The sequence below is a fragment of the Toxoplasma gondii genome, chromosome IX (genome assembly GCF_000006565.2).
Source record: "Toxoplasma gondii ME49 chromosome IX, whole genome shotgun sequence".
Lineage (NCBI taxonomy): Eukaryota > Apicomplexa > Conoidasida > Eucoccidiorida > Sarcocystidae > Toxoplasma > Toxoplasma gondii.
The window spans coordinates 3,759,991-3,781,341 of record NC_031477.1 but is presented as its reverse complement, the minus strand read 5'-3'; the positions used below and the strand labels follow the sequence as shown (position 1 = coordinate 3,781,341).

At 53.8% G+C, this 21,351-nt stretch overlaps 4 protein-coding genes across 4 annotated transcripts; 3 read left to right on the top strand and 1 right to left on the bottom strand.

Moving 5' to 3' along the window:
- TGME49_290620 (hypothetical protein) lies at positions 1-11,964 on the top strand. The gene is made up of 6 exons (XM_018782113.1): positions 1-3,957; positions 4,640-5,068; positions 5,644-6,558; positions 7,155-8,646; positions 8,955-9,539; positions 9,927-11,964. Exons 1-6 carry the CDS (start codon positions 895-897, stop codon positions 11,429-11,431), a joined length of 7,989 nt encoding a protein of 2,662 aa, XP_018636437.1. The 5' UTR covers positions 1-894; the 3' UTR covers positions 11,432-11,964.
- A 1,463-nt stretch (positions 11,965-13,427) lies between these two features.
- On the top strand, positions 13,428-14,358 carry TGME49_290610 (hypothetical protein; the record flags this gene model as incomplete). Its single annotated transcript, XM_002368414.2, has 7 exons — positions 13,428-13,624; positions 13,681-13,712; positions 13,775-13,862; positions 13,921-13,951; positions 14,008-14,103; positions 14,167-14,226; positions 14,287-14,358. 7 exons carry the CDS (start codon positions 13,428-13,430, stop codon positions 14,356-14,358), a joined length of 576 nt encoding a protein of 191 aa, XP_002368455.1.
- A 189-nt stretch (positions 14,359-14,547) lies between these two features.
- Positions 14,548-16,725, top strand: TGME49_290605 (hypothetical protein; the record flags this gene model as incomplete). The annotated part of the gene is made up of 6 exons (XM_018782112.1): positions 14,548-15,254; positions 15,346-15,433; positions 15,529-15,590; positions 15,695-15,768; positions 15,860-16,410; positions 16,522-16,725. 6 exons carry the CDS (start codon positions 14,548-14,550, stop codon positions 16,723-16,725), a joined length of 1,686 nt encoding a protein of 561 aa, XP_018636436.1.
- SCSA (succinyl-CoA-synthetase alpha SCSA) lies at positions 16,725-21,115 on the bottom strand. Its single transcript, XM_002368413.2, has 7 exons — positions 20,733-21,115; positions 20,411-20,485; positions 19,903-20,037; positions 18,931-19,201; positions 17,997-18,158; positions 17,610-17,672; positions 16,725-17,492 (listed from the first exon to the last, which is right to left on the bottom strand). The coding sequence occupies exons 1-7, from the start codon at positions 20,805-20,807 to the stop codon at positions 17,272-17,274; spliced, it is 1,002 nt and encodes a 333-aa protein (XP_002368454.1). The 5' UTR covers positions 20,808-21,115; the 3' UTR covers positions 16,725-17,271.
- Between the last annotated feature and the right edge of the window lie 236 nt (positions 21,116-21,351).

Genomic DNA, 21,351 nt, shown 5'->3' with positions numbered 1-21,351 from the left:
CTTCTCAGTAGCCCACACCTCGTTTTTGACGATGTGCTAGTCCCTGGTAGCACCACAGGTGGACTTTTTCGCTCGAGAGAAAGGCGGCGGACCAAGTGTGTGTCTTCAGATTCTTTTCTGAGACTGCAGAACTGGCGACACAGACAGTGCCCACGGGGGAAACCGGTCCTGTTGAATGCGCATATACCGCGAGAAAAGCCGCTAGGCCCGTGTCCACTTTTAAAATGCCAAGAATAGCGAAGAAAAAAGGCTCGCAAGACGTATTCAGTGGACGTTCTGTTATGTCTACCCGCTTGTGTGCTTGTTATCCTGCTCTGTTCCAAGCACCTCTCTGGCGCTACACCCTCCTCCGAGTGTCTCGACACCCCAGTCACTCGTTTTCCCTCTGAAACCGGCAGGGTGTGTCATTTCTTTGCTTCTACGTTTCTCTTGGGGACCTTTGCCCTCTTAAGCAATCGCATCTCCGGTGTATCTTTCATTGTCTCCACTTTCGAGCTCCTGGACCACAGCGGAGTCAGCTGCCTCTTCCGTGTCCGGTTAGCAGCTGATGCAGGTTCGGTTCCCATAGCCTTTTCCATGTGTAACCTGTAAGGCCAGGAAGCAACCTTTTTGTGCTGCTTCGCAGTTTTTGTTTTCGCGTCGGGACGACACATCGTCCCTCGTGTTTGCGAGGAGGTGATCACATGCGGACCTCACAGTCGGTTTTCTGGGTTCTCTCCGCGTTTCCCGCCGCGACATCGGCGTCATTCCCGAACAAACTCGTCTCGTTTCGTAGTTTGTGCGCCTTGCAGAAGAGCTCGGCTGCACTCGGCGTGCGAGGGCGTCGCGTTTTTGATTTCACGCGCCTTTTTTCCCGCCTCCTGACTCTGCGCGGCGATTTCACCAACGTGACTTATGGAGTCTTCTGTTGCCGTGGAAGGCGCGGGAGGGCCGTCCACCTATTTCAAGGGTTCGAGTGCCGCGTTGTCTCGTCTGGTTTCGACTGAGACGACAGCCAGCGACTTCTGTCGCTCCCAGTTACCGACATCTCGCCCTCCAACGGATCCTCCCGTTTCTCCCACCGCTGAGGCGACGGACGCGTTCTCTCGGGTCTCGACTTCCTCCAGGCCCCTAATAACTGGAAGAGTCTCCACGATGCGAGCGGCCTCGCTGTCGCGGTCGACCGCCCTGAGTGCTTCTCTCAGGCCGCGTCCTCCGTACGACGAACGGTCCTCTTCTTTCCACTCGGAGTGTCAAGCTGGCGAAGAAGGGGGACCTGGGGCCTCGAGGCGCATGCACAGATCCCTGGCGGGGAGCGCGGAGTCGCGAGCGGAGCGCGAAGGCTCGTCTTTTCGCCTGGACACAGAGAAGCCTTTCTCACGAGATGGCAACATCCCGAGTTATGCGCCCTCGATGAGTGATTCTCTCAAAGGAGGTGCTTCCGGGTTGTCGTCCCCCCTCCTCCAGCGCTCCAGAAGTGACAGACGGACCGGCTTGCGAGGCGAGAGCAGAACCTGCGATTCAGAGGCTGCCTCGGCGGAAAGCAGATTCTTCTCGAGTAGTCGGTACGACCCCGAGAGGACAGACAGAGCGCGAGACGCCGATCTGTTTGAACGAGGGTCTCAACTGGACTCGATCCCTTTGTCGAACCGCCGCCCAGGCACCGACCCAGTTTCTTCGGAGCACCTCCGCGAGAGCAGGCGCACGGTTACCGCCGCCGTTTCTGACTTTCTCGAGGACTCTCGCCGCGGTGTCTATAAGGACGACCAAATGTGGGGGTTTGAACAGGCGAGTTTCGCCGAAGATAAGCCGGGTCTCGCTGCCTCCGCATCTGTGAGGCAGGAAAAACTCGATCCGTATTTGAGCCGCTCGTCGCAAGGCTCCAGTCAGGGAAGTGGAGAGCCTGTATCCCGGAACCTCCGCGTGTCGGGAGAGAAGCAATCCTCCTCCACGAGGGCGATGGCGAGTCGCCATGAAACCTCTGTCTTGACGTCCAACTCCGATCGCAGGGAAGAACGCGTCGCGTACTTATCCTGCGCAGACGAGGAAGACCTCGCGTCTCGGCGAGAGTCGGAGGGAAACGTCCAGGTCTCCAGGGAGTCTCGACACGCTGTCCCTTCCTCACAGCGACTCGAGCCCATTGAACGGATCCACCGAAAGGGAGGGGCGGCTTTAAGAGAGTCCCTCGGGTCCCGTTTCGACCCCAAAGATATCACAGGGCGTTTTCTGGACTCTTCCTCCAGCGAGGTGCCTGCGTCTGCGCGGACACAGGCTTTGGGGACAGACCTGCATTCGCGTCCACGCGGGCTAGGCTCCGAGATGTCTTCTTCGCGCGTCGCCTTCTACGATAGTGGAAGAGAAGCTGGAGGCTTGTCCTCTCAGCGCGCAGATGGTCGACGGACAGGAGAAGAGAGCAGAGAAGGCGAGGACGGAAGAACGGGGAGAAAAGAAGACGCCGTGGAAACGCGCTGGGGAAGCAGTCTTGGTCTCTCTGGAGAGTCCTCGGGAAACACAAGCCTTCGGAGGAAGCAAGCCGAAGGAGTGAATGAGACACGAAGCCAAGCGACTGAGCCAAACGGAGAGGCCTCTTTGTTCTCGCCCTTTGGCTCCGGACGCATGCAGTCCAGCGAAGTTCCTCGCCGCGGAGAGAAACAGAGACACTTCTCAAGTTTGGAGATCAGCTCCGCTCGTCAGGAACGCGAACCGATGGCTCATACCTCCGTGCTCGCTTCCCGTCCGTCCTTCCTGCCGCCCTCCTTTTCGTTGGGGGCCAGTGAGACGTCGACCGATAGAGTCCTGGGAGGCTCGACGCGACCCCCTTGCCTTGAAGAGGGGAAACCTCTCAGGTCGGAGCTCCTCGCTGCGGAGCTTGGCGAGGGAGGAACAGAGCGGAGCACGAGTCTCTTGCACTCCGCTGCCTCGCCTTCCTCGGTTTCGAGGAGACCCAGGCTCCTCACTGCCGTGGACTCCCCTCCTCGAGAGCGAGAAGATCACGTCGTTCCCAGAGAGACAAAGACGCGTCTCGGAGACGAGTCTGGAGAGACCAGACATGCTCTGAATAGGCCGGCAGGTTTGCATGGGTCAACAGGTTTTGGGGTCGAGGCCTCCGCGGACCTCAGAGGCGAGAGCGGAGGGAGGTCGAGCGACGGAAGCCGCATCCGAAGCAGCAGCAGCTCTGCAGTCTCGCATCTCTCTCAGGTGTCTCTGCCGCCTTTGCCGCGGGGCCGAGCGGGGGACGAGGCCCTTTCGCGGGAGGAAGAAAGTGGAGGAAGAAGCGGGCGACAGAAGCGAGATCGAGAGGCGACACTCTTGCATGCGTCCTCAATTTTCAGGAGCACGGTCCCTCTCCGTCCCTCGGTGAGGTCTTTTTCGCAGCCAGCCGCGAGTGCAGGCTCGGATGTCGTCTCTCCTCGCTCTCGCCACGCAAGAGACTTTGACAGTCTCTCCAGAGTTGCTAAGACGCCACAGACAGAAGTTGGTGGGGAGTCCTTTCGGCTGTACGGGAAGAATCCCTCCAGCGCTCCTTCTGCACTCGGCGCCAAGGAGACGTTCCTAAACTCGCGCGGAGACGACACAGAAGAGACGAACGGAGACAAAGACGCAAAGCGAGGTGCCACGGTCCCTGCAGTGAACGGCGGGGAGTTGGGGGCGCTCCCTCGTGTTCCAGCTGCCGGGGCCGAGGGCCTACGCGGTCTCTCCTCTCGGATGTCTAGAGAGGTCTCTTCTGCCTATCAGCCGCCGCAGCCGCCTTCAGCCGAAGAATGCGGCGCTTCTCTCCAGGTTTCGCTAGACCGCGAACAGTTGGGCGGCAACAGTGGGAGAAGCACTCGCAGCAACTCGCTGGTGTCGAGAATCGAAACTGGTTTATCCATGCCTCGCTCTGCCTCAGGGACAACGCATGCGTCGCTTCTGGCGTCCAACGCTGGAAATGCGAAATCCGACACACTTGGAAAAGGACCCACTGAATGCGTCTGTCAGGTAACCCCACAAGTGTCTTTCATTCTGTGTACATGCATGTATATACATCTATATATATCTATATATATCTATATATATCTATATATATCTATATAGGCATGCTTATACGGATATGTGGGTGGACTGGGGTAGATGGACAGTAGTTCGTGTACTTTGAGATTGGTCTGTGTCTCGCTTGTTCTCTGAGCCCGGCACCGTTGCTTTGCAAACGACAGATGCTTTTGCGAGGCGGTTTATCTTCTCTTCGATTTTGGTGCGGCTCAGAAAAAAAAAGCTGGAAGTTGCCCATTTCCCCATGGTTCTCTCCGCATGCTTTTTGTGGGCCGTGGATGTTTCCTTGTTGTTCCGCGCCTGGGTCGTTCTTTTCTCTCGGTTCCGCAGCTGACATGTCTCCTGTCCGGTCTGCTTTCTCCGTTCTTCTCTGTCTGGCGGCGTCTTGTTTGCCGTGTCTTCATCTGCCCTTGCGTCTCTCTGTCGTCGTCTGTCTGATTCTTGGCTTTTCTTTCTGGGCCTCGTCTTCTCGTCTCGGTCTGTCTCGGCTCTTCTTCTCTGTCTCTGCGTGTGCCTTGAGAGGCTCTCTCTGGTGGAAATCGAACCCACAGAACACCTTGTCTTGAGCGTAAGGACAGTCTGGGGAGTCTGGAGCTTCTGTCGCCGTCACTGCGGCCTTTTTTCTTTCTAGGCGAGCCGGTACATGACTCGTCAGAAGGTGCATTACGAGCAGCAGATGAAGCGCGTGGAGGAGGAACGCGAACAGCAACGGCAGAGACGACGAATTCTCGCCGAGCAAGAGGCGCAAGTTGCGTTGCTGCAGAGCCAAGTGCAGAGACAGCGGGAGGGTGTAGTGGAGGAGGAGAAGCAGCTGCGAGAGATGCGAGCACAGCTGACGGCGGAGCGAGAAGCGATGGAGACCAGGTGGCAACAACTCGAGAAGCAGCACCAAGAACTCGCGGAGAAGAAGGAAAAGTGGAGGAAAACTGCGCAACATAAACGCGACGAACTCCAGGCGTTCAGTCACCGCATCCGCGCCGACAAAAAGGAACTCGATGAAAAGAAAAAAGAGGTTGCCAGGGACACCACAAGTCTCAAAGACAAAGTCGAAAGTGTGGAGGTAAGCTGCGCGGGACCGCACAAGGCCCACAGGTCACATTTTCTTTGTCCGCATATCGAAACCAGGACTTGTGCCTACTCCCTTGTATACACATGCATGTATACATCTTCATATATATATATATACATATGTATATGTATATATGTATGTATCTGTGTGTACGCACTTGTGTGTACATGTGTGTACATGTGTATGAGCGTTTTGTGTTTGTTGACGTTTCGTAACGGTGGATGTTCTCTCGATTTTGGTGTCGCCCCGGTCGTGGACAGTCTGAGTGCGACGGTGAACATCCTGTCTGTGTCTCTGGGTTTGAAGTTTGGGACATGCATCTTAGTTGCATGCCTCAGCAGCATCGAGGTTTGGGAAGCGTGAACGAATTCCGGATCACAACGGACTTCTCTTCCACCCACACAGGCTTTGCAGTGTATTCTTTTGACACCACACAATATTTACGAAACTTGCACTTCAGTTTACGTAAATGGACATGTCGTTCAAAGTGCAGAATCGGGAGTACGGGGAGGTTCACAGCCGCCTGAAAAGATCCTTTCCATGCCGTTAAATGCAATGCTTTGCAGAAAGAACAAGACCGTCTCAACCGGGAGAGGGTGGAACTCGAAGAAGTGCGTTTTGCTCTGGATCGGGAGAAGGCGGAACTGGATGCGCGGATTTCCGCCACTGAGGACGAGAGACACCGGCTGAAGAAGAAAGAAGAAGAGTTGATTCGGCGCGAGACAAAAGCGCAGAGCAAAGAAGATGAGCTGAGGCGAGAGCAGCTGGAAGTGGAGAAGCGGACGCAGGCCGTGTCTCTGAAGGCGGAGGAAGAAGAGCAGAAGGAACTGGATCGTGTGTCTCTGTGGAGACAGAAGAACGAAGAGCTCGATCGGCGCGCGCGCCTCGTCCACGAACAGGAGACAGATCTGGATGCGCGAACTCATGCGCTTCGCATGCAGGAGACCGAGCGCAAGCGGGAGGACGAGAGAGAGAAGAAGAAGCTGCAGCAGATGCAGGAGACCTTTCTGGAAGACAAGAAAAGCTTCGCGCGCGAGAAGGGCCGCGTGGAGGCGCAGCTCGACGAAGAGAAGAAGCGCCTCGTGGAGGAGAAGAAGACTCTGGAGGAGGCGCGAGGCAAGTGGGAGGAAGAGAGGCGGCGGGAGCATGCAGAGTTTGAGAGAAAGAAGAAGGTATGGGAGGAGGAACGAAGTGCGAGAGTCGCCGAGCTCGCGGCAAAGGAGGAAGCGGTTCGCGAGAAAGAGAAGCTTCTCGAGGAAGAGGAGAATCGGAGACGCGAAGAGATGAAGAAACTGACTCAAGAACTGCGGGACGAGAAGGAGCAGATTGCGCGACAGTTGGACGCAGACCGGGAGGACATGCGCGCGAGGCTTGGGGCAGAGCGAGAGAAACTCCACGAAGAACGACTCCGAGGAGAAGAGGAACTGCAGAAAGAGAGAGAAAGACTCGAAACTCAGATGGAGCACCTCAAGGAGAAGGAGGTAGGTGGAAAAGACCTCAAGGAGGCGGAGAGGCGAGAGAGGAAAGGGGGAGAAGTTGAAGAGACAGTGGCAGACTGGAGAGCGCGTTCTTCTTTCTGGAGAACTAGCCAATCGGAAGCTGGACACCGAGAGAAGTCGAGTGGGGGATGAGCCGTGGTACCTTCTTGGGGGACGAAGAAGAAAAGAACGCGTTTCGCCTGCTGTTTTATGGTGTCTCTTCATTCCTCTGATCATCCCTGTCGTTCTCTGTTCTCTCCTGACGACTGTGCCATTTGGGTTTGCCTCTCCTGTTTTTTCTCTTCGCTTCCTCTTTTTTCTTCCCACCCATCCAGTTGCTTCTTTCGCCTTCCCTTTCTCCTTTATCTCCCCAGTTGTCGAATGTGTGCGTCTGTCTTTCGCGAGGATTTCCCCAGTGACTTGAAGATTCATTTTGAGGCTTTGACTATTTATTTCAAAGGCCAGTCACTTGCCTCTAAAAGTTTTCACTCGCACGCTTGTTCTCTCCAAATTTGTACTGAGCAAAGTGCTTTTTCGAGACTCATGTGCGAATCTCAACCGTTATGGCGCCTAAGACTTCGTTTCACTTTTCTTCTCAGAGGGAGCTCGAAGGGGCGCAGAACCGGTGGAAAGAAGAGCAGGCGACTGTCGAGTCGCGTTTGCGAGAAGCAGAAGAGAAAGTTTTGCGAGACCGCGAGGTCCTGGCCCAGGAGCGAGAGGCGTTCGAAGAAGAAGTGAGGAGGGAGAGAGAACAGTTCCACGAAGAGCAGGAGGCGGTGCTCGCGGAGTTTCGCGCGCAACGACAGATGGCGGAGCGAGAGTTGGCTGAGCAAAAGGAGCAGCAAGAGGAGATGCTCGAGGAAGAGCGACAGCGCCTTCTGCAGGCCGAAGAGCGGCAGCAAGAGACGTACGCCGAGCAGATGAACCAGCTGCGGAACCTCGAAGAACAACTGCATCAGCAGAAGCTGCACCACCAGCAAGACGTGTCTCGACACCTCGAGCGGGAAGAGGCGCTGTTTGAGCGGGAACGCCGCCTGCGCGAGGAGGACCAGAGCGTCCAAGACGAGAAGCAGAAGCTGAGCAAGGAGAAGCAGGCGGTCGGCCAGCAGTGGAGGCAGCTGGAGGAGACGCAGAGCCAGCAGAAGCAAGAAGAAGCATCGCTGAAGAAGGAGCGAGAGGCGCTCGAGGACAAGACGCGAGACCTGCGAGACCAGGTGCAGCGTGTGGCGGAGGTCGACGAGAAGCTGGCGCGCCTCCGTGAGGCAGAAGACGCCCTGGAAATCGAGCGGGCAGCTCTGGAGGCGGAGAAGGAAAGTTTCAGGAGAGAAAAGGAACTGATCGATGCCCAGGTCGGTGCGTGGCGCAGAAAACTCAGCCAGAGAGAGCAAGAGGTGGGCCGGAGAGAGCGCGCTGCTTCGACGCGTCTTCGCGACATCGAGACTCAGGAAAAAGTACACAGAGTCCGCATGGAGGAGGACGGCAATGTCGTGAACCGAGGTGTGAAGCAGACCGCCAGTGGAGCTTTGACTATCCGCAGAGGTCCTTCTCTCGCGAGTGGCAGAGCCCCGAGTGTGTCTCGACAACCGCTGGCGCGGGAGAGGGGTGGAGACACGGTGACGCGCGAGGAGGCGGCAAAGGAGAGAGAAGAAAAGAAGCCGGGGACGAACGCGCGAACCAGGTGTCTCTCCACAGAGAGAAGGAGAGAGCAAAAAGGAAACGTCTCAGCGGGGGGACCGAAGGTGTCGGCAGGTCGCCGCACTGTGACGCCTGCAGAGGATCACGGCCGAGGCAGAAGCGCGACGAAGCGGGGACAAGACGCGGGAGGAAGAGAGGGAGAAGAAGGGGAGACCAAGTCGGCGAACGGAGATGGCGGACGAAACCGCAAACGGCCGGGGGCAGCTGTTCGCGAGTCTTCGTCTGGAGACCAACACACCACAGGCGGAAAGAACGGCAAAGAGTTCGGAAAACGCAACGGAGTCGACAGAGTCTCTGGGCTTCTGCCAGCTCTCAGAGGCCAAAAGAGTGTGGCAGCTGTCTCCTCAACGAGGGCCTCATCGGTGGCGTGTGATGGAGACGAACATGAGACCGAAAGTGCGTTTTCTCCACCTGGGCGGCCGCGTGTCACTTATTGGGGTTTCTGGGGAAGCTCTGTGCATGCAAGGTTCACTCTGGAAAGGACAGTTCGTTACCGGACGGCGCAGTTGTAGGGGGACCTCCTGCTCAGGTGTGACTTTTCGGTACAGAGGGTTGGTTATAGGTTCACCTGCATTCATGGGGGTCTGCATATTTGTGTATTAAAGTGGAAATGAGTCAACAGTGCATCGTCGCGTTGCTTGAGAGTGGGCAATGCTTCATTCTTCTGTGTGTGTGTGTGCGTCTGTGGTGTTTTGTCTATTCAGCAGAGCGGTCGATCCAGGGCACAACGAAGTCACCCACGCAGGCTCTGCTTTCCAGCCCCGACCGCAGTGATCTTCCTCCCCAGAAGAGTGCCCCTTTTTCTCTCTCCGGCTCTCCGCAGGTTTCTCTTGCAACGAAAGGACTGACGGAACACACCAGGGGCGCTTCAGACAGAGCGGAAGAGGGTGAAGAAGAAGCGGAAAGGAAAGACAGAAACAGGGGGAGGCTGTTGCACAGCTCCCGTACCACAGCAGAAGCCAAGCCGAGCTCTCAGTTGCACCGCACGCCTTTCTTGGACGAAGAAGAAAGTGTCTCTTCGGTGTCGGCCGGGAGAACGCGGGCTGGCGAAAGCGTCCCGGAGGCGACAGAGCGGGGGAGAAGAAAGGAACAAAGAGAGCAGGGAGACTCAGAGCGCAAGACGGAGTCTGGCTCAAGTCGCGGAGTCGTGGACGGCAGCGGGAGTGCCCGCGTGTGGGAGAATCGTGAAAGGAGATCACGACTGGAGAGCGAAGAAAGGCAAGAGGACAGAAGGCGAGAGACCGGCGAGGACGAGGTCGTTTTCCAGAATATCTTCGAGCCCGGCAACTGTGAGTTCAGCGACAAGAGACGCGAGGTCTGATTGGAGAGACGTGGACACGGTGCAAAATTTAGAGGCTAAGAGCAGATTCAAAAACAAGAATCTCTGCTGCCTTCAGAAAACGGCGCTGCAGAAAACAAGGGGGGAGGCACAAAGAGAGACCGAAGGAATACAGATATCTGGTGGAAACCGGTTTTTCTCAGTCTCCAGTTGGTCTGGCTGCTCCCTACCGTACACGTTCTGTGTTGTTGACGTCTTTGTTCGACTGCAGCTCTTCAACTCGGTGCTTCTTTGTGTCAGGAGACCATTCTTTCAAAACGTCTTGTGATGACCGCTTGGTCTCTTGAGAACGTCCGCTTCATATTTGGCTGTGCTTGTGTTGTTTCTCTGTTTTCAGCGAGCACTTTCGCACGTGAAACCTTCCCGCGTATCTCGCACTTGGCGGCAAGTCGACAGAGTTGCAGTTCGAGTGGTTTGTCTCATCCTCTCCCGGCTTCCTCTGCTTCTCGGCAGTCGCCTGAGAAGGCGGGTCGTGCTTCTTCGTCGACCTACTCACCGTACACGTTCCGCTATTCTTCGTTCCTGAAGCAGCAAGCGTCCTCTTTGACCGAAGAGGGAGACAGAGAAGGCGAGGAAGCGAAGAGGAGGAATCCAAGCAATGAGCCTGAAATGTCTGGGTCCCCTTGTCTCTCCTTCGCAGAGAAGTCGTCTGCCTCCGAGGGACGCCCGTTCTCTTCTAGGTGTCCAGAGTTGCTGCCCACCTCGGCGTCTCCGGAGAGACAGGCAGAGGACGACGGAAAGCAGGCGACTCGTGTCTCTCCCTCTTTCTCCTCACAGAGTTCTCTCTGTGTCTCGCCTGTGTCGCTGAATGGCCTGTCGCTGGGGACGCTCGACCGCAGCCGCGTGACCAGGAGCCAGGAGACACTGGAGGAAGGTGAGAACGAGGTGTCTGCGACACGAGATGTGGGCGCGAGGAACGGTGGACAGGCCGAGAAACGGAGCACTGTGTCCTTGAATCGGCAAGGACCGTCGGCACCCTCTTCGTCGTCGTTTTGCTCTTCGTACAGCCTCCCGCAGGCAGCCTCCAGAATTTCTGCGAGCGTCCTTCGGCGGGAAGAACGGTCAATGCTGTCTGTCGAGAGGAACGGGGAAGACGAAACAGAAAGGCGCCGACATGAAGAGCATCGAGAAGTGTCTGTGGTAGGCGGTGGGTCTTCGAGTCTCTCCTCGCAGACACGAGTGAATGAAATCGTGTACAGAAGAGAAGGAACAGGGGCTCACGCAAAGCGAGGCAGAGGGGACAGCGAGTGCGTCCTCTCCGGGAAGCGCGACGGTTTTTCTGGACGAGAAACGCTGTCAAGGACTCCGCTCACGTCGCCCAGTGGAGTCGTGGGACAGGAGAGAAGTGTGCTCTCGCGTGCGGGATGTAAAGAACAAGAGAAAGAAGGAAGAACTTCACAGGCGTCACCTCATCAACTGCAGAGCCCTCGAAGTCGACAGGCTTGGAAAGATCGTCTTGCCGCAGCTTGTGCACCGAGAACATCGGTTCCTCTCGAAGAAGCAGAAGACGACACGGAGGTCGGGTCCCCCTTTCTGAACTCGCTCCGTAGTCAAAGAAACACCCGGAAAGAAGGGGAGTCGTCTTTTTTCTCGTCCTCTGTATACCGGCGACGCGAAGAAGACGAACGAAGAAGCAAAGGCACCTTGATCAGGAAGAACGGAGAAGCCGGCAGCGCTGGATCCTTCAATGCGAGAGAATCGGTAATCTCCCACCTGTCCGCTTTCAATTCAGCTGAAGACAACTCAGATTGTGGGAGTGGCGAGAACAGTAGCCTTTCCGGATTGGGATCTTCGACAAGGATCAGCACAGGAAGGGGAAAGTCGTCGCTTTCGGGGCGATGAGAGCGAAATCGAGTGACCACTGTTGAGACTGGATCGCCAAGCCTCTGCAGTAGCGATGTTTATGGACGAGCAGGTGTCGGGAAATAGTAGCCGCGGACAGGTTCGTAGAGTGTTGCAACGTGGGTGGGGGTGTGTGTGAAGAGGAAAATGAAAACATGCGGCCTACAGTTGAAAGGACGGAGCCGAATGCATAAGCGGTCTCCATTTGTTTGCATTTTGTTCTCGTGCTCGGTTCCTTCGGGCACGCGCCCAGGTATGGCTTGTGGTGCGATGTCTCGAATCAAAAACAGCAGTACGATGGCAGCGGGACAGTAGGTTTGTCGTCCAGAATCGGACACGAGTCTCCGTGAACAGGGAAAAGTTGTACAAACAAGCATTCAGGTGAAAACGGTCAGCTGAATAGTTGCCTTCACACAGTATTTTTGGAAAATGGCATGTCGGTTTTCGACAGGCTAGAAACGTTCTTCATCGGTGATACGACTTCTCTTATACAATCTCGCTTGGTGGAATGCTACACTTGCTGCAACCAGGCGTCTAAAAACTAAGTTGGATGTATCTCAAACTTTGTCAATCTCTGTACCTTGCAACAGTAGTTCACATTTGCAGAGCGGACCGGCACGGGTGGCATTCGTTGATCAGTGACAAGTGATTGAGTGTAGGCTACTGACGATGAGCACGTGAGGTCGGAACGCAGATGGGGGGCAAAATCACAGGGGCGATGCTGAGTGATAGAAGCTACCGTGTCATCATAGCATGCAAGGCATTCACTGGAAGACGCTCAAGTTCGACTTACCAAGACAGTGCGGCAAAATGGTCCGTCATTCGCCCGGTGTAGTTCTATTTGTTGAGTACGGATGCTAAGATGTTCGAACGGTAGTTCTCTCGGTACTCGCTGAGGAGGAATCGACTATAATGCCATTTTCCCAGGGAACACAGATATGAAGACACAGTGCGTGCCCACGGAAATTATATTGCTGTAACAGCCTGTGTGGGTTAAAGCGGTGGAGTCTTTCCGGTTCTGTCTGGCCACAGACAAAGCACCAGCGTCCTTACAGGTATCTAGAGTCTCTTCCTGAGCAGAAGGACGGCAAACGTTCGGTTGATCCACGGCTTTCTTAAACCGCAATTTACATTGGGAAACTGTGCAGATGATAGGGCCACGTTGTTGCACAGCGGTGTCATCACAAGGTAGACGTGGACGTTCCTTACCTTAACGTTATTTCTGGATCGGCATTAGCTCGGGAGAACCATGCTGGATGAGCCGTGCTGGTCAACTCATCCCTGTTGAAAAGCGCCGTGTGCATTCAATGGATGGAAGCTGGGGAAAGACGGGAAACTCCATGTTTTTCCATCGCCCGTGCAGCAGCCTTCGTGTTGAATGCATGCGTGAGCATTCTGATTCTATCCTCAGGGTCGCAGTTGCCCCGCATGATAAGTGAAAAGTTATTTGTACCGAAAGAGCAAGCTTAACCTCTCCGAGGTTGCCGTATTAGAGAGTGCGTTGTGCGACTGTAGTTCCTTATTGTGATAAAGGGTTCCCAGTATGCACAAAAACATGCGTAGGAAGGCCTATGGAGCCATAATGTCATTTTACAGATGAAAGCGGCAAAAAAAGGGCAGGATGGTCCACGGCCCACGCTATATGTAACTTGAGCCGCTGTGCAGTATGCGAGAGTGGAACGCTCCAAACTCACGAGTCGATACTCTGTAAGCAACTCTCATGGGCAGCAGCAGCGATAAGTCTGTGTATCCTGCTGAAGGGAGATCCAAATTATCCAGTGCAAAACCTTGGCCCCGTCTCTCCAGCCAACCAGCAGAAAGAATCTACAGGGCTCGGCGGCTACTGTTGACTAAACCAGACTGTGCCATGGAGCATCCAATTCGAGAGCTGTTCGTACACTCTACAACCGCAGCCCATCTGACGGAACAGTGGCCGTTTAGTCGGTGCATAAAGCACCGCTGACGAAGAACGGTATTGACCAAAACTTTGATCACAATGAAGTCGGTTTTGATTTTCCCTCTCTCTCTGTGGGTTGTCGGCGCCCTTGCACACGCTGCCATTCCTTTGAATATCGGGGAACCTTGCTCGCGAGGTCATCGAGGAATCTTGTTCCGTGTCACTGACCCAACAGATTTTGCTCAAGGATGCCAAGTCACTGCAGTTTTGAAAAAAGACTGCCTTCAGCTTTTTAGGTGGGTCATTTGATTCCTGTACCTTGGTTGTGAACTATTCACTGAATTTCTCGCAGAGGCAACAAGGAAACAGCACGGATCGCTCTCGGTAGGAACCGATTCCAACTGAAGGCAGTCGTCAGCATTTGTTCACGAATCCTCTTCGGTCAGACGCCATCGAGACTCCGGTACACATTGTGCCATATCATAAGACTTGTCTGTCAATCAAACCCGCGTCAAGGGATGCCGAGATCCTGTGGTAACGTGTGCCTCCTTGGATACTTTTTCATATTAGGCGTAGCTATTCTTATTTTCAGCTGTGACAACGAGAACTGCAGAGACGCATGGGTAAGGCTATTCACCAAATAAGGAAAAGGCATCGTCATTAGGAGCGTTTGCTTCAGTGGATGGCTCTGTCTGAACAAATCCTCTGCCTGCACAAAGGTGCCATGCGGAACGAAGTGTCCGGTGAACCAACCGTTGAGGAAGAGGAGCGTGAAGTAGGTGGTCTTACTTGATGCTTCTTCGTAGCATGTGGATGCAGCTCATGCTTGCTGCAACAGGTCCTAGAACAAGTCGTTGAGAAACCATCGGAGGGTGGTGTTACCATTCACGTTGAGAAGGTACGCCGCCCTGTCTTGCATGTTGCATGTGGGTTTGCATGTGAATTATTTTGATTCTAGAGTCCCGAGGGCGTCGAACCGGTTTTAACCGTGCACCCCAGTTTCAAGCAGAGCGATGTTCACCCGCATTAAAAGTGTCGGAATAGCGACGGCGAATTTTGTGAACCTGCAGAAAATGTTTGTTGGTGGTTCCCCAGTGAAGTTTCGTTTCGATGCACAGCGGCATGCGCATGCTCTGACAACTGGCCAGCTGTGGCCTTTTGTCTGAAAACCCTTCGTGCCCCCTTTCCTAGAAAAAATGTCAATTCACTAGTCATACTAATGACGTGTGTCATTGAACTTTTCCCATTTGCTTGCCGGGCCAATGCAGTCGCGTTCATTCCTGCCAACCAGGCACGGCTGCCGGCTGCCGGTTTAGTGAACCCTGAAGAAACCGACCAAGTTTCGACAGATCTTCTTAGCGAGTTTGCATCTCTGACTTTAGCGAAGCCAAGATGGGTGACTTCACCACGTGAGCGCTCCAACTGCCGCTCAGGAAACTGTGCGGCCACTGCAGACAAACCTCCAGGTGATGGCTTGTCGGGCCGCAAGCGACCGCATGTTTACCTGAAAGAAATGCCGTGCACAGGCGGGCATACTTTCGGACTCTATATATTCCCATACAAATTTGCCACTACTGACGATGGCGCAAATACCTTCAAAGGACAGGAGCAGCAGGGAACTTCAGCGATGACCGAAGATGCCACTAGGCAGGCAACTCCGCGAGCGGATCCGGCACCAGACCAGTCAAGCACTGACCACGAAGTGGCGGGTGACTCCGGGACATATTTCGTTTTTCAATTGCCCACCAGAATTTCTAGTTTCCGCATTACCTCCTTTTCTGAACTTGGGAAATATGGCTGTTGCCCAGGTTTCTACCTCAAGCTTTCTCTAACACTCGCCTCACGACTATGCCCGCTGACGATGATTTCGGAACAGAATGAAGTGAAGCTCCTCCGGTATCTCAAGCCGTTCCGGCTGCAATGCAAGTAAGCAGGTGGAAGAATATAACTGACTGCGAGGTTCTATCGATCGTAAGCTGCCGTACATTGTGCCCTTATGTGGTCTGGAACATTGCAGGCGGTGCAAGAAGACCATGGCAAGCGTCGCAACTCCTGATGTACTCGCACTGCCATCGACTCTGTGGACAGAGATGAGCGAGGCTGTGGTACGTCCTGTTGTCAGGCAGCAATCTCTAAGACGAAGTTCGCTGTGCCTGCGTAGTCCAATGTATACTGTCCGGTTTCTTTGGTTTTTTTTCAGGCTTGTGAAGAATGTTCACCAGTGCCAGTCACAAAAGCGGCCCTTCTTGCAAAGCCGAACCGGTTAGAGAAGTCTCTTTCCACTAGAAACTCACGCTGCTAGAGTGAGTGTGATAGATAGCTCTTCTGCAACACTTTGCACAAGGTGTGTTGTTGTGTGCCTCCAGAATATGCGTTGGAACCGATCACATTGCTTTGTCGCCGGTTGATATTGATGCAGAGACTGTTCGGATCAACCGAGGTAAGAAATGCGTGCAAGCGGATCAACTTCAGGGCATTTTATGACTATGCCTTTACCATACTTGCTTGAGGAATTTGTTTTCCGTGTTCAGATAAAATTTTTTGCAACTCTTGTGGCTCGACGGTTGGTTACCCCACAAGGACGTCCGCGTTCCGCAAAAGCAGAACTGAAGCTGAAAACCATCTGCACTGTATACACCAACATGAAGTGGATCATGCTGACTCGTCAGGCACATCTTGCCTCTCAGGCAAATCACAGGGATCGGCTGAAAGTTGTGAACTGGCAGAAGCTTGCTTCCTCAAACACAAGGTGTATGTGCAGCAGCTCCGCCCAAAAAAAGCTTTTTCAGATGTATTTTGGCGTCACACTGAAGTATGTCTGATCGCGGGAAGCATAGAACGTCTTTGTAAGAAAGCCGGTATCCACAAATTTCTTGTGGAGAGAGATAAGGGTGAGGAAGACAAAGCAAAAGATACAGGGTCGTGTTGCTCCAGCGAAATGTCCAAGATCGCCTCCCTGGAGTTGACCATCGTTGTCAGGGAGTTCTTCCCCCTCGTCATCGAGGAAGCTCAGGTTACCGACCGCGCTGCATCAGAGGCGCTGGGATACGCGCCTTTCCAACAGTTTCAGCGGGCCATGAAAGTAAGACGTTAATGCGGCTAGCCACCACTCATGATGCTCTAATTACAGAAGTCCAAAGATAGTTCAGTTCGTGATTCTGTCTGTCGATATTGCTGCGTCTGTTCTGCACAGGTGCTATTTCGGGCAATTGTGTCACCTCAAGCCAGGACTGACTCAACATCGCACAGTCTGAAGCTTCCAAGTATACCATTTGAAGAATTGCTCGATGAGCTGCGCCGTAACGCGAGACTATACGAAACCTCACCAGTGAAGATATCCTTGTCGACAGAACACACAGTTTCCTATCTTCCACTTCCTCCGGCCTCACCCCTGTGAAGATGGGATTGGGAGAAGGAAGCAAGTGTGTTCGGGGTCGCTCGTTTCGCGCTTCGTTAATGAGTTTTTAAACGGTGTTACTTTCTATCAGGTGGCATGTTGGCATAGAGCGGCCGAGCTGGAAAGGTTTCAAGAAGGGTTCTGCCGCGTAGCGAAGATGTTGAGATTCAGTGTGTTATCGACACATGCCATAACGTTAACTTCTCTGAGAGAGTACACACGTCAGTACACTCGTTCGACGGCACCCATGGAAACAATGACGTGACAACCTCGCCGAATCTCAGAAGCCAGTATTGAACGACCGTGCAATCTTCCCATGTCGGTGGGATGGTGCAGGCGGGCAACCAGTGCGGTCAGGCCTTGTACAAATCTCAACTTTACAAGACAACATGCTTACAGTCGTTTCGCTCCGGTAACAGCAAACGCAGAACCGGAAGGAAACACCAGGCTTGAGTAGCATTGTCAAAAGAAAACACGCCAAGATCCGTGTGAACGCCCACGCCTTTTTGGAGACACACACTCCGGGGTCGAAGAGACTCGAGGCTGTCAGTGAAGGCCGGCCGCCTGCATCACTTCCAGCATCTTCTGGCCCATAGCAGCGGGGTTTCTCACGACATGAACCCCTGCATCTTCCAAAGCAGCGATCTTTCCTTCGGCAGTTCCTTTACCGCCGCTCACGATGGCTCCTGCATGACCCATCCGCCGGCCGGGAGGTGCCGTGAGACCCGCAATGAAGCTCACGACAGGTTTCTGCTCCTTGTTGTGCTCTGCGAACATAGACACAATCGAAACGGGAAGGCGTGCGACGATTCTGACACATAAAAACCACGGAATCTGCACATCCCTTTCAACCCTCTCAGACCCAGTGTCGTTGATCTTCTCACCTTTCAGCCAGGCCGCAGCTTCTTCCTCGGCGGATCCACCGATCTCTCCAATGAGTACAATGCCTGCACACAAGAGCAGTTGGTGGTGTTGCAAACTATGAAGTCGGGCATCCAATATCCCCCCCAAAATTCCTGACGGTCGGAACGCTTGCCTTTGCCGCCTCGAGAATAATCAGGCGCATGTCGGCAACGGCAACAAACGAAATCGAAAATGCCGTTCTTCCAATCAAACCCTTTCACGGGTGATACAGACAATGTGTTGAACAGTTCCCAGTCGCTACAAAACACTTTTGTCTCTTGCACAAGAAGAAAGCACCCCCACCGTCACCTTTCTGGGCAATCCAGGTGCGTCCAATTATCAACAAGATCATGACCTAGATCGTTTACCTTTGGTTTCGGGGTCGTTGACGAAGCGCTCCAGGCAGTCGATGAAGTTCGTGCCATTAAACGGGTCCCCACCGATACCGACGCAAGTGGACTGACCCAGACCAGTCTGAGTTGTCTGGTTGACAGCCTCGTATGTCAGTGTGCCGCTTCGGCTGACAACACCTGTGAATGACGCTCGAAAAAAGGTAGCAGGAAATTCCCAAGGTTCACTCGCTCGCCACAGCATCTCTTCCAGCTCGTCCCGGAGGCAGACACAAGGCGAGGACTCTGTCTCCAATGAACAAAGGGAACCAGTGAGTGCAGAAAGAAGTATAGCACAATTCTGATACACCAGAGGAGAGCAGCCGCCTCAGTCAGAGCGCCCTTGGAACGAGGGCCTACGTTTTCTTTTCATTGAGTGTGTGCCAACGAAACGTCGCCACATCCACCCAATCCAAATTAGCATGGCAGTCGTAATCGACTCATCACGAGAGGCTGTTGCACACGAACAGGCTACGCAGATGTGCCGTCTTCGGATATTTGAACGCCATGGTGCGGAAGTGTGCCAGTGACGCAAAACTAAACGGCCGCGTACTGGTCCCGAACCCGGCAACGCATGCAGAAACAGCAACTGCACGCACACATCTCTCAAACAGCCATGTACACATGAAGCCCCTCCCTTCCCCCCCCCACCCCCCCACCCCCCAAAAAAACACAAGCACGTGTTACCACCTGGGAATTGGGGAATTCTGAGGAAACCACACCAAACAAAAAAACTCTGTAAACACACATGGTTTTGCGGGGCAAACAAAGGATACCGTAGCCCTTCGTGTGTGGTGCAGGGAGAAAAGGCACACCGATAGATCAGGCAGACGGTAGAAATACACATGCGCGGTGACCAGTTCGCATGGCTCGAATGCGTTGCTTGGACGAACTGAGCGTCGCAGAAACTCACCGATTTTGCCTTTTGCGTGGATGTAGCCAGGCATGATGCCGATTTTGCATTCACCGGGTTTGATAATGCCAGGGCAGTTCGGCCCAATGAGGCGCGTTTTGTTCTGAGACAGGAGCGCCTGTTTGACGCGGACCATGTCTTGCTGGGGAATGCCTTCAGTGATGCAAACAGCCAAAGGAATCTCCTCGGCAATGCAGTCCATGATGGCTTGCGCAGCGAAGGGGGGTGGCACGAAAATCATGGATGCGTCGCATCCTGTCGCTTCTTTCGCCTGTAAAAATGCCAAGCACACTCCACTAGGCTACAAACATAGACTGCAAGATAGCCCCAGCAAGACAGTGGCTCCAGCAATGGAATTACACCAGCCATCGAAGCGGCGTTCGAATCGCATTGTTTGAAGGAGTGCCCGTCACAGCTGTCAGGACTATCGACACAAGAGGAGAGACGCATGGGGACGCTGCGCTTTTCAATACGCATCGGCGCATGCACTCGCCTGTGTGAGCAAGGAGCGTTATCCGCGATAATTTGGAGGCTAGAATGCCGATAAACACGGCTATGGGACTGCGGGTGTGGAACAAGGTGCTTTGCTGAAGAGGCGTCTATCCCTTATCCGCCTCCTTCTCCCTTCTTGCTGTCCCGCTCTACACACCCCCGGAGCTATGAAGGCAATGGAGACGGAGTCTGTGTCTGCGCCGCAGAAATCCAAGATGTTCCTCGACCGTCGATCCCACCACGTATCCCACCGCCACGGGAGTGTCTGTACTTGATATACAAAAGTGCCGACTGACAACTAGAGAACTAGAATTTCGATGGTTTTCGAGCAGAGCGTGTGTCCTCCCGAAGTTCATGTTTGATTATTGACATCTGGACTGCAGGGGTCGCCTCAGTCCACACATACAGACATCTGCTTCTACAAACGGTCTGCTCACTTCTGCCCAATTAAGTATGCAAGCACAACAAAACGAAACTCACCTCCTTCACAGTGCCGAAGACAGGCAAGGAAAATTTCCCGTCGCTGGACTGCCAAGTGGAACCTTTCTTGGAGGGGTTGACACCGCCGACAAACTGCGTTCCATAAGCAAGGCACTGTTCTGTGTGAAAGGAACCCTGCAAGGAAAGAATAAAAACAGACAAGTTCGGTTTATTTTCCTTTACACCTTGAAGACAGAATGCCTCACAGCCGCATATACCACGGGCACTTTTACGCATGCGGAAAAAGTGCTGCTCCAACCTTGTCATTCTAAGGCGTCCACGATTACGCATAGAAGAAGAAATGCTTGTGATTCGCAAACCCTACCGCCTAGAGGGCACAGATGCGCGTGAGAAAACGGAACACAAAATATCTGTGCTATGCTATGGGGACACAAAAATACCTGATCCGTCGGTGCAACTGAGAAAAGCGTGTGATCTTGAAGTCAAACACGTTCGATTGCATGAAGAGTATTTCTGACAGGGAATGATGCCCAGTTTTGTTGCCTACCTGTTTGCCAGTGAGCCCCTGGCAAATGACTTTGGTGTTTTTGTCTACGAAGACGCGTGCCGTAGAGGACCAGCGCTGCGGAGAACAGCGGGAAAGCCGTTTCAACACGCATTCCTCTTGAGGCTAAGTTTAGGAGGGTGAATTCGGAAGACGACCAAAGAGAAACGGTGGAGATTGCTTCATGCACCGGGGGGAGTGGGAGGGGGGGACGATCGATCTGCCTGGTTTTCTGCAAAACAGAGTTTGTGAATAGTGATGTTGCGAATACGTTACCTTCCTGTTTGCGTTTTGCGAGATCCGAATCGAGCGTACCTTCACTTACCTGGGTGATTTCGGAAGTTTTCAGATGGCGGAAAATGACGCCATTTTGAGCGGCACGAAGAATCGACGCAGCCATTTTCTACACACGGAGAGAGCGGCAGACAGTCTGGTGTTTTAAGGGGAAGCCCTGTGGCAATCGAAGCGGAAAAAGAGACTCCTTTAGTCTGGAGCGAAACAGAGTCGATGAGAGGCTAGATACGTGGAAGCAGGGAGGGAGGAGAGACAAAATCGCGCGAGGCAGAGGGGTCTCTGGTGTACGAGGGATGGAGGCGCCACAGCAGTTTTCCCGACGTCTGCAAGGTGGCCTACGACGGGCGGAAAGAGGAAACAAGGGAGACGTAGACACATTAATGGACTGCGTGACACAAAATGGAGATATTCGACAAGTCAGCTGTCCACCACACCCGACAAACTTCGGCTTTCTTCCTCATCCGGCATGCATGCACGGCCGGGCGTGTTTTGTGCTGCAGCCCGACCGGTCGCACAGGAAGACGAGACAGAGGGAACTCAAGTATTCGCGGCTACGTAGAGACAACAAATCTTCTGAATTGTCCCCTATTTGGCAAGAAAAGGATATTCTTGTCTCTTTCCACAATCTCGATGATTCAGAAGCGATAGTT